Genomic DNA, 12,295 nt, shown 5'->3' on the forward strand with positions numbered 1-12,295 from the left:
AAATTTACCAGGTAATAGACTCCACCAAACAATAAATATCCCAGATTCCAAAAAAGGACTTTTTTTTTTTTTACTTCTACAATTCAAAGTGGTTTACACCTGAACAATGACCGAAGCCATGAAACTGGAACACTGAGTCCGCCCTTATACCGAATATTGATATCTTTCCGTTTACCGTAGTTACTGTCAAGCTCTGAGGCTATGCTTAAAAAAAAGCAACTACTTCAACTATGTGTCCTGTCGTGTTGCCTTTCCTTACCAGTAACAATAACAAGAGTCAGATTGTGTGGGTGGTCTCCTCCAAGAGAAGCCGCACCCCAATAGTTGCCAAGAGAGGAAGTCGGGAGAAGAGACTTCATTTTGATGAGATTTTACTACGACAGTCGCCGTCTTCATTTTATCTTCAATAATCTTGTTTCTTCTCATTGTTCTAACCTCATGCGTTTTATTAATTCACACTTGACTGTTCTAAAAAAAATGTCGCGTGCAAAAAAGGAAAGCCGAGTATTTTGAAGTCTGTTTCACTGTAATGTATTATTATTATTATTACTGTTGTGAAAGGGTTTCGAGGGCAATAAGAAAAGGTTTGTGTTTTTGAAATTGCTTTGTGGTCATTTTAAAATTGCGTGCGTTGGAAAAGCTTGTCTTTGTGCTATTTTTTTTTTCTGTCACCGATCGATATGTTGTTGTTCGAAAAATAGTCAGTCATGACAAAAAGTATTGAAATTCATTCCAATTCCAAAATGGTGGTATTGAGATGACCCTCGACGCAATACTTGTTTAGTATTAGGAAAAATTAAGCAAATCACAGAGAGTCAAAAAAACAAAACATTTTGAATCATTTCATTTGACCATAGTAAGTTAGCGAGAATCTAGGTCGAAAAAAAATTGCTTGCAACGGATTTGGAATTTTGTCCCTCCAAAATGTGCTCTCGTTAGACTAACTAACAAAGTATTCAACCGAGCTTTTTATACTGAGGGATTGGAGTCCTTCAAGTAACTGAAGACGAATTAAGGAAAAATTTTTGGGGTAATCTCTTCGCGACAACAGTTTTGTAACTGGCCTGGCCGCCGAGGGAAACGCAGAGAATCACCGCTGGCACATTGCCTCCGGCTCCCCTGGCGTCCTCAACATCGCCGCCTCTGATCTGGAGCCAGGTCCGCTGGCCCACCTCATGGCCCAACCTTGGCTGTCATCTCCAGCCTCGCATTCGGTGCCCCCCCCCCTCCCTCCCGTGAGCCGATGCCCATTCCGTCTCCCCTGCCTGTCATGGTCGGCCATGTCTCAATTGCCAAATGTTTACGCAAACCGAGGCGCGCGCAATGCTTTTTTTGTTTAAGAGACGGACATGCAATTAACCTCAGGCGGCAGGTGTTTTGACCGACTCGGTGAGAGCAACGCAAATCTGGAATCTTTGTGGCGGTCTGGCACGGGGGGGTCTCACTGGCTTATCACTGGACTGAGGGGTTAGGACCCATCCCCGAAGGAGTAGGACTAAGGGACTGAGAACTGAACTGAAAATAGAAACTGTTTTTTGGTTGTTTTTTTTTTAACCTGGCTGCAAACATTTGAACGGTTTTATTTATTATATCATCCAAACCAGGGTCGCCAAACTTGTTTTCGTCACAGGTCACATTCTAGCTATGGTGGCCCTCAGGGGCGTGGGGGTGCGTTATAACGGTTAAGCTAAAAATCACGCTTCAGTCCGTTCCCTTGATTTTAAGTTCATGATTTGGTAGGGCAACATAATGCAACACAAGTATACACCGGCTCGCACGCATCTGCGAAATGACCAACACTCGGTCTAACCTGCCTCGGCGCAGTTTTACGCCGCGATGGATTTGCTCCCTGTCACAAAGATCGGGTCTAGAATTTTTGAACTTGTGGGGGCGAATTATAAGTGTCCTTTTGCATGGCACATCCTCGAGATAATCGACAACATTTCATGCCATGTTCTGCCGACGTTGCTGTCGATGGCGTAAAAGCGTAAAAATTTCACGTCCTTCTTTCAGATGGCATCAATGACCTTTTCAAGCATCCTGTTTTCATGGTAACCGGTGAAACTGGTGATGGTGGACTAAATTTTTCCAACTTTCCAGTCGGCATGACTGACTGAATCTTATCATATGTCAATTTTGACAAAGTATATGAATACTTGCAAAAATGTCTGCATTTTCATGCATTTTGGCGCCCCCCCACCAAAAAAAAATGTAATTGATTCTAACACACTTATCTGTATTACGCTGAAGAAGCAAGAGCACCTCATCCTTTTTGAGGCCTTTGTGAATCCGACGACACGTCGACTCGCGTCAATAAATAAATTCCGCTTTCAAAGCTGCCCACATCCAGCCTTGCCAATTGGACACCGTCGCTCACCCGGCAATTAACGTCAAGCCGTCGCCGTCCATTCACATGCAGATTTGACCCGAGCTCGCCGCTTTGTTTCATTCTGTGATGCTCACCAGGACAGTCGTCCATGTTTGGGTTGCAGCGACATGTATTGTGATATTGTGCTGCAAACACTTTGGCTGTGTTCACACTCCCCACCCCCCATTTTTTTTTCCATACAGCTTAATTTGATGATGTATGAAAAAAAATATATATATATAATAATCCGCAGCAACAATTTTTACACTGTCTGGGACATTCGGTATAAATGTCATTGGGCAGCACGTTTGACTTGAGTTTTCCAAAGAATATTTGCTTTGTTTGGCTCACTTTCAGACATTTTTCATAACAAGAGTCATTCCGTAATAAGAACTGACATCTACAAAAATATATGTAATGAATTCAAATAATATTTTTAATTAAGCGTTCAGCGACAGGTAAAATTTTTTTCTTTTTTTTTCCTTCTGAAAAATCAAAGTTATAAATTACATGGTAAAAATCCGTCTCCATTTTTTTAAGGTCGAACTTCGAAGCAAACAAAAAAGAAAATCGATCAAAATTTGTCGTACTCGAAAAACGTCGAGATTTTGGATCGCGTCAAAACTGCGTCGAGGGACACATAAAGCCATCTCAGATTAAAATTTCTTTCTTACAAATGATGACTCTTTGTACATCTATCCATGCAGTGACGTAACAGCGACAAGTCTAATTTGTTCTTCAAAATATATTTCTCGGCGCCCAGTCACTTCTTTCTTGTTTCTTTGCCTTGCGATAAAGATGCGCCGCGCCGCCATTTTTTTCCCCCCCTTTCATTGTTCGCATTACGCAATCGGCTGTCATCACGCCGTCGGCCCATCCTCGCCGCGAATTACGGTCGGGCGCGCTGACTTCTTCAAATGCCCCCAACGCCTCAATCGCTCGCTCTCAGCGGAGCGAGCCCAAACAAGCTGCGACTTCCTCCACCTCCCCGAAGCCGCGGCGGCCATCTTTTAATTATTTCATGCCCCTTGGTTCTGGGCGCGCAGGACGAGCTGCGGGAGAATGACGATGACTGACAGCCGGCGCCCATCCCAAAGGAACTCATTAGGCTTTCCCCGAGTAAAAAGCTGGTGGGCACGCTGCTCTCGCTCCTCGCCTCTTAGTCCTCCGTTCGCTGGAGTTTGGAAAAAGCCAAGCAACCCAACTCCACTCCGCCCGATGCGGGGCTGAATTGACTCCGCTCTTATCTCGTCTGATCACAGGATCGCTTCAGAAATATTCTTTCATTTCAACTTTTCTTTTTGCTCATTTGTGACTCTTGCGCAGACTTGTGTTTTAGAGCTTTCTCCCCCATCGTGTTTGTCTCCCCGGTCCTCTTTTTTTTTTTTTTTCCCCTCCCGCTTCTTCCCGCTGGGGTGATACAAGGCAGTGCTAAGGGTTCTGAGGAGCCCTTGAAGTGCCGGCCCCCTCAAGAGAGCACTTTAAAGGACCATTTCATCATGTTCGAGGAGAAGTGCTTCTTAGGCGCGAAGCTCCCAACATGACTTGTGTGAATCGAACGCAAACTCCCAGGAAAGTTTTGCTTTCATACCACTTTTTTCTTTTTTTTTTAACCGTTTACCAGTGGCTGTGAATGTCAGCGACGGCAAGTAAAAGTACTCGGTGTTTACCTAAAAATACAGCTACTTAATCTGGTTAAATTAGAATACTGATTTGACTCCTTTGCTTGGCTGTCTGTGAACTTTTTCTTGAGTGACCAGTTGACACGACAGCTCTCCCAAGGCATCCATCCATCCATTTTCCGATCCGCTTTATCCTCACAAAGGTCGCTAGGTTCTGCTGGGGCCTATTCCAGCTGTCTTCGGGCAGTAGGCGGGGGACACCCTGAACCGGTCGCCAGCCAATCGCAGGGCACACAATTTCGACTGTTCCATGAACCTGCCAAGCATGTTTTTGGAATGTGGGAGGAAACCAGAGTACCCGGACAAAACCCACGCAGGCCCGGGGAGAACATGCAAGCTCCACACAGGAAGGCCCGGAGCTGAAATCAAGCCCTGCATCTCTGCACCGTGAAGCCGGCGCGCTAACCGGTCAACCACCGTGCCGCCATCCACATTACGATCCATTCTGATTTATGTTTGTGGGCCTTTTGCAAATAGGGATGGAAAGATCCTCCTTCATCCTTGCGCCTCTTGTGGATCTCCTCTCCCTCCTTGAAACCGTCCCCCCCCCCGCATCTCGGCCCATCTGGGCTGTCTGCCGGAGTCGGCAACGCCGGTCCCTGTCAGGGGAGCTCAGTGGGGCCCTGCTAAAGACACAAAGGGCGGATTATCGCAGCTGCCAGTCAGACTAAAACCCGCGCACAACAGCTCTTCTCCAGTCTATAGCGGTGTCCTCAGCCCTTGCGCCCGGGCCTCGTCACAAAGGGACATCATTAGCTCCCGCACAAAGGGACCCCCCCCCCCTTCCCCCAACCACATCTTAAGCAACACCGTAATCAGCCGCCACAAATAGTGTGATTAGTGGAGATGATATGCACGTGTAATGTATGCTAAGAAAGTGTCATCTGCTCCAAAAATGAGAGCGATACAGTGCAGATGGATGAGACGGTGCCGTTTCGGAATCAATCACTGTGTGTGTTTGGGCTTTGGAGAAGCGATAAGCTTGTTAACATTCAATCAGTTTTGACAGGTCAGGTAAACATTGGGAAAAAAAAGTGCATTTATCATTTGCCATGTAAATAAACACGACAATCGTCAGTGAGGAAAGGCTTCTGCACCCTTGGAACTCAAATGGACAACCGCGGTACTGAACGGATTGATGGACAAATTGGCATTGGTGGTCTTGTATTCTCTTGTACATGAAATAATACGAGGCGGCTCGGTGGGCAATTGGTTAGCCCGTCGACCTCGCAGTGCAGAGGTGCAGGGTTCGATTCCGGCTCCGGCCTTCCTGTGTGGAGTTTGCATGTTCTCCCAGTGCCTGGAGAACAGCAGAGTGCGGGTGTTTTCAAAATCCTACCTTTTTGTTTTTTTCTTTAAATGTTCATTTTCGGAGTCTGTTCCAGCTGACTTTGGATGAGAGGCCAGGTACACCAGGGAACGTCATGAAAAATAAATCAATCAATAAATAACAAGCAAACAACACATCAGCAGGGTTGTTTTTTTTAGTCAAAATTGCTTTTTTTTGGAATTGAAGGCTTCTGCACACCCTCCCACTTTGAAGTAAATAAACAATCTTAGGTCACCTGGTCGTACGCCGTCTTTTTCAAGCAAAATCACACCGACGACCCTCATTTTCTGTCATTGCTGCGCCGGGGAAAAAAAGGTGACCTCAGCACAATTTGGCAATTGCGGACATATCAGAAGGTAAGAGCACTTCACTGGACCGAGATGAAAACAGAGCCTTTACCCCGGGGCTACCGTGTTTGCGAGCGTCAGTCCGAGTCAACGCCAAGGCAACTCCATGGGAGCAGTGAAACCAAAAGAGGGCGAATGACATTGACAGCAGCGGAAGTCACAAACAAGTGGAGAGAGAAACAAAAAAAACAAAAAAAAAAAGGCTTTTGGAAGGTCAACGAAACTGAAGTCTTCCTGGTACAATTTAATTCCAACGCAAGGACGTTTGGTACACGAGTGAATGTTTACTGAACATTCCACCATTGTCACATGCCTTGAAGGTGCGCCGGTGCTAAAGGACACGCTCGCGCGATCAAGCTTTATGAAGCAGATGGCAGGCGAGACATGGCTAGAAGGGCTTTGGCGTCACCGGACTTCCTTTGGGATTTTTACCACATTCAGAGTCGTCTTTATTGGCCAAATATGTAAAAACATGCGAGGAATTTGTCTCTGGCAGTTTGGGCCACTCTCGTATTACAGCGACAAGCAACTATGGCAAAAAGAACATTGAGGATGCAACACATAATGAATACGGTAATAGTGGCACATGTTGAATTGGCAAAAAAAAAAAAAAAAAAGCAAAATGATTAGTCAACTGTGTAGGGAGTTTATGGCAAGAGGGAAAAAGCTTTCGGAATGTCTGCTGGTTTTAGTGTGCATAGTTTGATAGCGCCTTACCTGAGGGAAGGTGCTGGAAGAGGTGGTGACCAGGATCCGGAAGGTCAACGAGAATTTTGTTCATTCGCCACCATTGACATCAAACGTCGGCAGTGAACGAATTTGAGCCTGATGTTATTAACTGAGTCCAACATTCTGCTGGAACTCTTGACCATGAAAATAAATCAGTCCGTCCAGATTCTATAATGCGTGTCCTCGTTGACTTTTGGCAAGCGGCGGGGTACACACTGGATCAGTTGCCCGTCAATTGCAAGGCAAATATACTTGTCGACAAGCAAGCACTGACGCCAATGCACGAAGGCCCGAGCTGAGGTTAAAACCCTCAACCTGGGGATCGTGAGGCAAACCACGACAACACCGTGCTGCCTTAACACCGATGAAATACCGGTTTCTGCTTGACGCCACAATATGTTTCTCATGGAAGGAATCCAAACAATGACATAATGGGATCCCAGGGCCAGAAGTAACATTATTTTCGATCCGGATAAGAACTGATAACCCTACACACACACACACACACACACACACACACACACACACACACACACACACGCTCGTGTCCGCCGAGAGTCAAAGCAGGCTAGGTGATGTTTACTGTTTAGCCCTGCGTGTTGATGTAATGAGACAAGCAGGCTGATAAGAGCGGGCCAGAGGTAGCGCCGCTCCCGCGTTTGATCTCGGGTACAGACGCGGGAGCGGGGTCAGCGAGGTGCGGCGTGCGCTTGATTAGTAACTGGATGACGAGGCGGGTCGCGGGGCGGGCGGGGGGAGTCAACTCTGACCCGGTACACCGACACGCCGGGCCCTGACGCAACGCTCCGCGCTTCTCCCACAAGAGAAAGCGCGTGTGTGCTCGCAGGACCGGGATCCGCTTCCCCGTTGTGCCTCAACAATGCACACAAAGTGCACGGTGGAGAAGCTGGCCTGGTTCAGTGTAGTCATGCCGGGCAAATCATAAACAAACGGTGATGTGCCACTTTGCGTCGTTATTATTGTTTGGCCAACGAAAGCACCGTTTTTTTTTTTTAAGGTTCGAATTCCAAAATCCAGACTCGGTCCCCCAAAGGCAGTTTGACAGCGCAACGTGAAATTTAGTCCCGGTTCAGGGTGTCCCCCGCCTACTGCCCGAAGACACCTGGGATAGGCTCCGGCGCCCCCCGCAACCCTTGTGAGGATGAAGCGGATCGGAAAATGGGTGGATGGATGGGTTATTTTATTTGCCCCCCCTAAGCCTCTCCATATAAGACATTTTAGTTTTAGCAATTTCGTTAGTTTCCATTAACTCTAATCACTTTGCATCTAAGCACGAATACATTTACCGCGCCGCGATCAAACCAACGTTGTCGTTCATTCGTGAAAACTTCGACGAAAACTTTCAACTAGTTTGTTGCCTCGTCAACCTTTTCTGAGAACTTTGTTGCCGTGCGTCTTTATCGGCCTGCGGCGTTTCCTTCCACAGGGGGCAGGCAGCATTTCCGTCGAGATCATTTCATTTTAATCACGGTGTGGCTGTGAGCGAGGGTCATAAATCACCGCCTTCCTTCACCGTATCCCCCCCCCCGACACTTTTTCTTCCCCTTCATGAAGCCGCCTACCAATCCAAGCACCATAATCACTCACCTCGGTCGGACCTCCCCCAAGGAGTTACAAGTTGCTCTTTTTTTTTTTTTTGATCAATGGCATCTCATCACACTTTTAATTGCTGGCTCTTTTCATCCTAATTTGACGTTTGTTTCCCGTCTCAGCGCAGGACTGTAATTTTCGCATCAAGGAAGACGGAAGGGGATGATGAGCAGGTGGAGGGATGAAGCCACGCGAGGGAATTTTTTTAACCTCCGAGCTCTAGCCCGGTCAGTGGCGTTGCGGCGCAACCGCCACAAGTCGGCGCGCTCAACAACGGCAGCGGCGGGGCGGCAAACTGCTGACAATTAGCAAGATTTCTGGTTTGAAGTGTTTTTGCGCAGCAGTGAAAAAAGAGCAAATTAAAGAGGAGACCAAAATAGACAACCTCGAGCGCGCGTTGTTCCAACAAAGAGAATTTTTGCAACAATCATTTCCAGTTTTAAACAAATGCCAACTGTGTCGGGAAAAGAACTGAACATGCCGAATGTTCGCAGTATTGTTTCGCAAGAGCATTTTCTGGCAAGGATTTTTTTTTAATGGCATCCTGACAAAAATGTAATATTCCAATACAAAGCTGACAGGTTTTTTTTTTGTCTGTTTTTTTTTGGGACAAGGGGGTGGTTACATATATTTTTTCCTTTTCCATTCCTGTCTGGTCTCTATTTGTTGTCCGTTCTTTTTTTTGGGGCGATTTGTCCTTTTCCAATTCCCTCCATTTATATTTTTTCCATTTTGAATTTTGTCTCCTCAGTTTCTCATTAAGGTAAAAAAAAAAGTCCCTAAAAGCCTCGCTGCCTCAAAATTATGACCGAATATGGAAAGTGTATCCATAAAATTTCGTGGCAAAATGGGGTGAAAGCCAGCATTTTGAAGGAAGGAAAAAAAATCTCCGTTTGTGATGGAATATTGCATTTATTTGCCAAAATATTGCAATTTGTAACAAAATATTTGGGTGGGAGGGGATAACATCCCGGTGGCAAAATATATTCCCTGGAGAGGCAGAATATTCCCTTTTGGAAGTGTCACTATTTCTGCCAGAATATTGCATTTCTACAATTGTACAATTCTAATGCAACCTAGCATCTTGATTTTTTTTTAAAATAATAATAATAATAATAATGAGAAATTAAGAAGGGGCAGCCCGGTGGTCCTGTGGTTAGCGCGACAACCTCACAGTGCAGAGGTCGTGGGTTTGATCCCGGCTCCGGCCTGCCTGTATGGAGTTTGCATGTTCTCCCTGGGCCTGCGTGGCTTTTCTCCGGGTACTCCGGTTTCCTCCCACATTCCAAAAACATGCATGGCAGGCTGATTGAACACTCTAAGTTGTCCCGAGGTGTCAGTGTGAGCGCCGATGGTCTTTCGTCTCTGTGTGCCCTGCGATTGGCTGGCAGCCGGTTCAGGGCGTCCTCCACCTACTGCCCGAAGACAGCTGGGATAGTCTCCGGCACCCCCCCGCGACCCTTCTGAGGATAAAGCGGATCGGAAAATGGATAGATCATTCAGAACACAGTGACGACCATTCACACAGTATTGAACCGTATGGTGTCCTTTCATACAGCATGATCAAATTTTGCTGACGTTAAATTACGGCTCTTATGTATGCGTCGCTCCTATATATACTTTGCCTTCATGTAGTATCTGTGTCGTGAGAGGAAAGTGAATTGAGGTCACCACGCAGCAGGGATGCTTCCTTTTCATGTGCCATCCAGAGGGGTCACTCTTATGAACTCATTAGCGGAGAAATGCTAATGTAGCGCTCCACACTTACTTGCTCTCCTCCTCTTTTCCCCTTTTCCTCATATTTATTCCCCGGTCCAAATTAGATCGGAATGTTCCGCGTGTCGATGCCAACGGCGGGGCGTTCGCTTTTGTGCTTTTCAAGGTGTTACACCACAAACAAAGGCGCTGTCTGTCACCGTAAGTTGTCTTGTGCACTTCCATCATCGTTCTAACATCGAACCTTTTCCCGCCAGGTAGTGCCTCAAAAATTATAATGACCAACTATTCAAGTACAAGAGTGTAGTAGGCCCAAGTGTTCATTAAAAAACATAAAGTGCAAAGTTTCAACCTTACCGCTGCATATAAAGAGCAAGAAAAAAAAAAACATTGTAAGCAATGGTTCAGTTTTTGCACAAGAATTGAAGACAACAAAAAGTTGAAAAGCTAAATTTAACTGAAAATGTACTGGACAGTAATACCTTGTTGAGTGTTCCAGACCACGTCCGTGATTGAAGAAATATGAAAAGTGGCGACCAAATATTTATTTCATGATTTTTATTCATTTTAAGAGTTTCATGCGGTACACCAGAATATATGCATGTGAGTTGCAGTTAGTATTTTTGTCCACCGGGGATCACCATCTTCACGTTCTCCACTGTCGTATCTGTGATGTTGGATGACAAAACAAAAATCGAATAGAATCGAATAAAATTGAGTACTGGTGTCCAACTCAAGGCCCGGGGGGCAGATATGGGCCCACAACATTCTTTTCTGTGGCCTGCAAAAGCAAATGATGTGTAAATGAAACTTCCTTTTTTTGAAATTTCAAAACTGCAAATTGTCTTAAAAACTGTATTGCAATCATTTTTTTCTTACCAAATCTGCCTTTTGAAATGTAATAATTGAAAGTTTTTTTTTTTTGGTTTTTTTTTTTTTTTATGAGCCTGTGATCTCAAAATGAGTTATTCATCAATTTGATCAATTTGTGTGTGTGTGTGTGTGTGTGTGTGTGTGTGTGTGTGTGTGTGTGTGTGCGTGTGTGTGTAACATGAGCCAATGATACATTCATTTGGGTTCAGGGCCATACCGGCCCTCTGAAGGAGTTGCCTCACTAAAATGTGGCCCGCGGCAAAAAAATGAATTTGGCACCTCTGGAATCGGGTGAATCTCCTGCAGGTGCGCTGCTGGAAATTTGCCAGTTTCTCTTCATTGGTCCCTGAATTTTTTGTTCTTCTCTCGATGTAACGACATGAAGGCTCAACATTTAAATGTTCTTCCAGTACATGGAGGAATGGAAAATATAGCCTTTATGTGATCAAATATATCATTTGGTGACAAAAAAATTTTTGGAGGGGTGAGGGGTGGCAAAATATACCATTTAGGTGCCAAAATAGAAGGTTTTGTGGCAGAATGGGCCCTGCAGGCCTTTACCTTGATAGGCCACAAGTCCTTTTTTCCTCCAATTAAAAAGCATATCGAAGTGTGTATTCTGCTCATATTCAGTCATGCTGTATAACTTTCCCATGCCCACAGCGTAGCTTGGCGTCCTTGAAACAATCATCACTTAAAATTAGAATACTCCCTACTGGAGACGGGACAAACATTGGACTGCGCTAGTTGATACAAGCTGACAATTGGTTTAGGCGAAACGAAAGTTATGATGTCACACCTTGAGTTTTGGTGCCACCCTTCTGATGATATACAAATGATGTGAATCACTTTCTGCTTCGCACTGGTGACACGCAGCCATTGTCTGTAAACCCCGGGTGCCCGGAATATTGTGTTGTTAAAAGCTTCGAAGAAACTCTTCATGGACTCCAGCATGTATTTGGATTACCAGTATTCTCTTCGTCTGAAATTCAACGAATATGAGGAGGAAAGAAGGCCACTTTACCTCCAACAATATCAAAGGTAAATAAATAAATCACCAAAAAACAAACAAATAAATAGTGGTTCCTGTTAGGGTGGTTTGGGGAGCTCGGGTCAATCGTGAAACAAGACGGCTAATTAAATTAACGAGTTACAATAATGAGGCAAAACAGCAGCAGCTTCTCTTTTTTTGTGGCTGAAAACAAGACGAAATCTTCGCAATTTTTTTTTTTGGGTCTCCCTGAAAGCTCGTTTGTTGGGTTCTAATTAACTCTTACGAAAGCGCGTGCGTGCGCGCGCGCGCGCCTGTGCGTGCGTGCGTGCGTGCGCGTGCGCTCTTTCCGCTCTACTCTGGAATGCCGCCAGTCCCAGCTCTTTTCCACGCGCGCCTTCCAAAAACCCAAAAAGCCTTTGATCTTCTTTTTTTTTTCACCGCCTCCTCCCCTCTAATGTCTTCCTAGATCTCTCTCTCTCTCTCTCTCTCTCTCTCTCCTAATGTCTCCCTAGATCTCTCTCTCTCTCTCTCTCTCTCTCTCTCTCTCTCTCTCTCTCTCAGCTGCTGGAAATGTTGGCCTGGCTCCACACTCGGACCAAATTTAGTCATACAAAGGGGAGGGGGGAGTTGCGGGGGGTGTCAAGG

The 12,295-nt window shown here is 45.6% G+C and overlaps 1 protein-coding gene across 2 annotated transcripts in view; it reads left to right on the top strand.

Moving 5' to 3' along the window:
- The first annotated feature begins 11,262 nt into the window (after positions 1–11,262).
- The window catches only part of lef1 (lymphoid enhancer-binding factor 1), a 53,717-nt gene continuing 52,684 nt past the window's right edge, over positions 11,263–12,295 (top strand). For both annotated transcript variants that reach the window (XM_019861821.1, XM_019861822.1), the window contains exon 1: positions 11,263–11,697. In XM_019861821.1, the coding sequence (XP_019717380.1) occupies positions 11,597–11,697 (101 nt within the window). In that variant the 5' untranslated portion in view covers positions 11,263–11,596. The remainder of the gene's footprint in view (positions 11,698–12,295) is intronic.

Source organism: Hippocampus comes, unplaced genomic scaffold, assembly GCF_001891065.2.
Source record: "Hippocampus comes isolate QL1 unplaced genomic scaffold, H_comes_QL1_v1.1 scaffold7, whole genome shotgun sequence".
Classification (NCBI taxonomy): domain Eukaryota; kingdom Metazoa; phylum Chordata; class Actinopteri; order Syngnathiformes; family Syngnathidae; genus Hippocampus; species Hippocampus comes.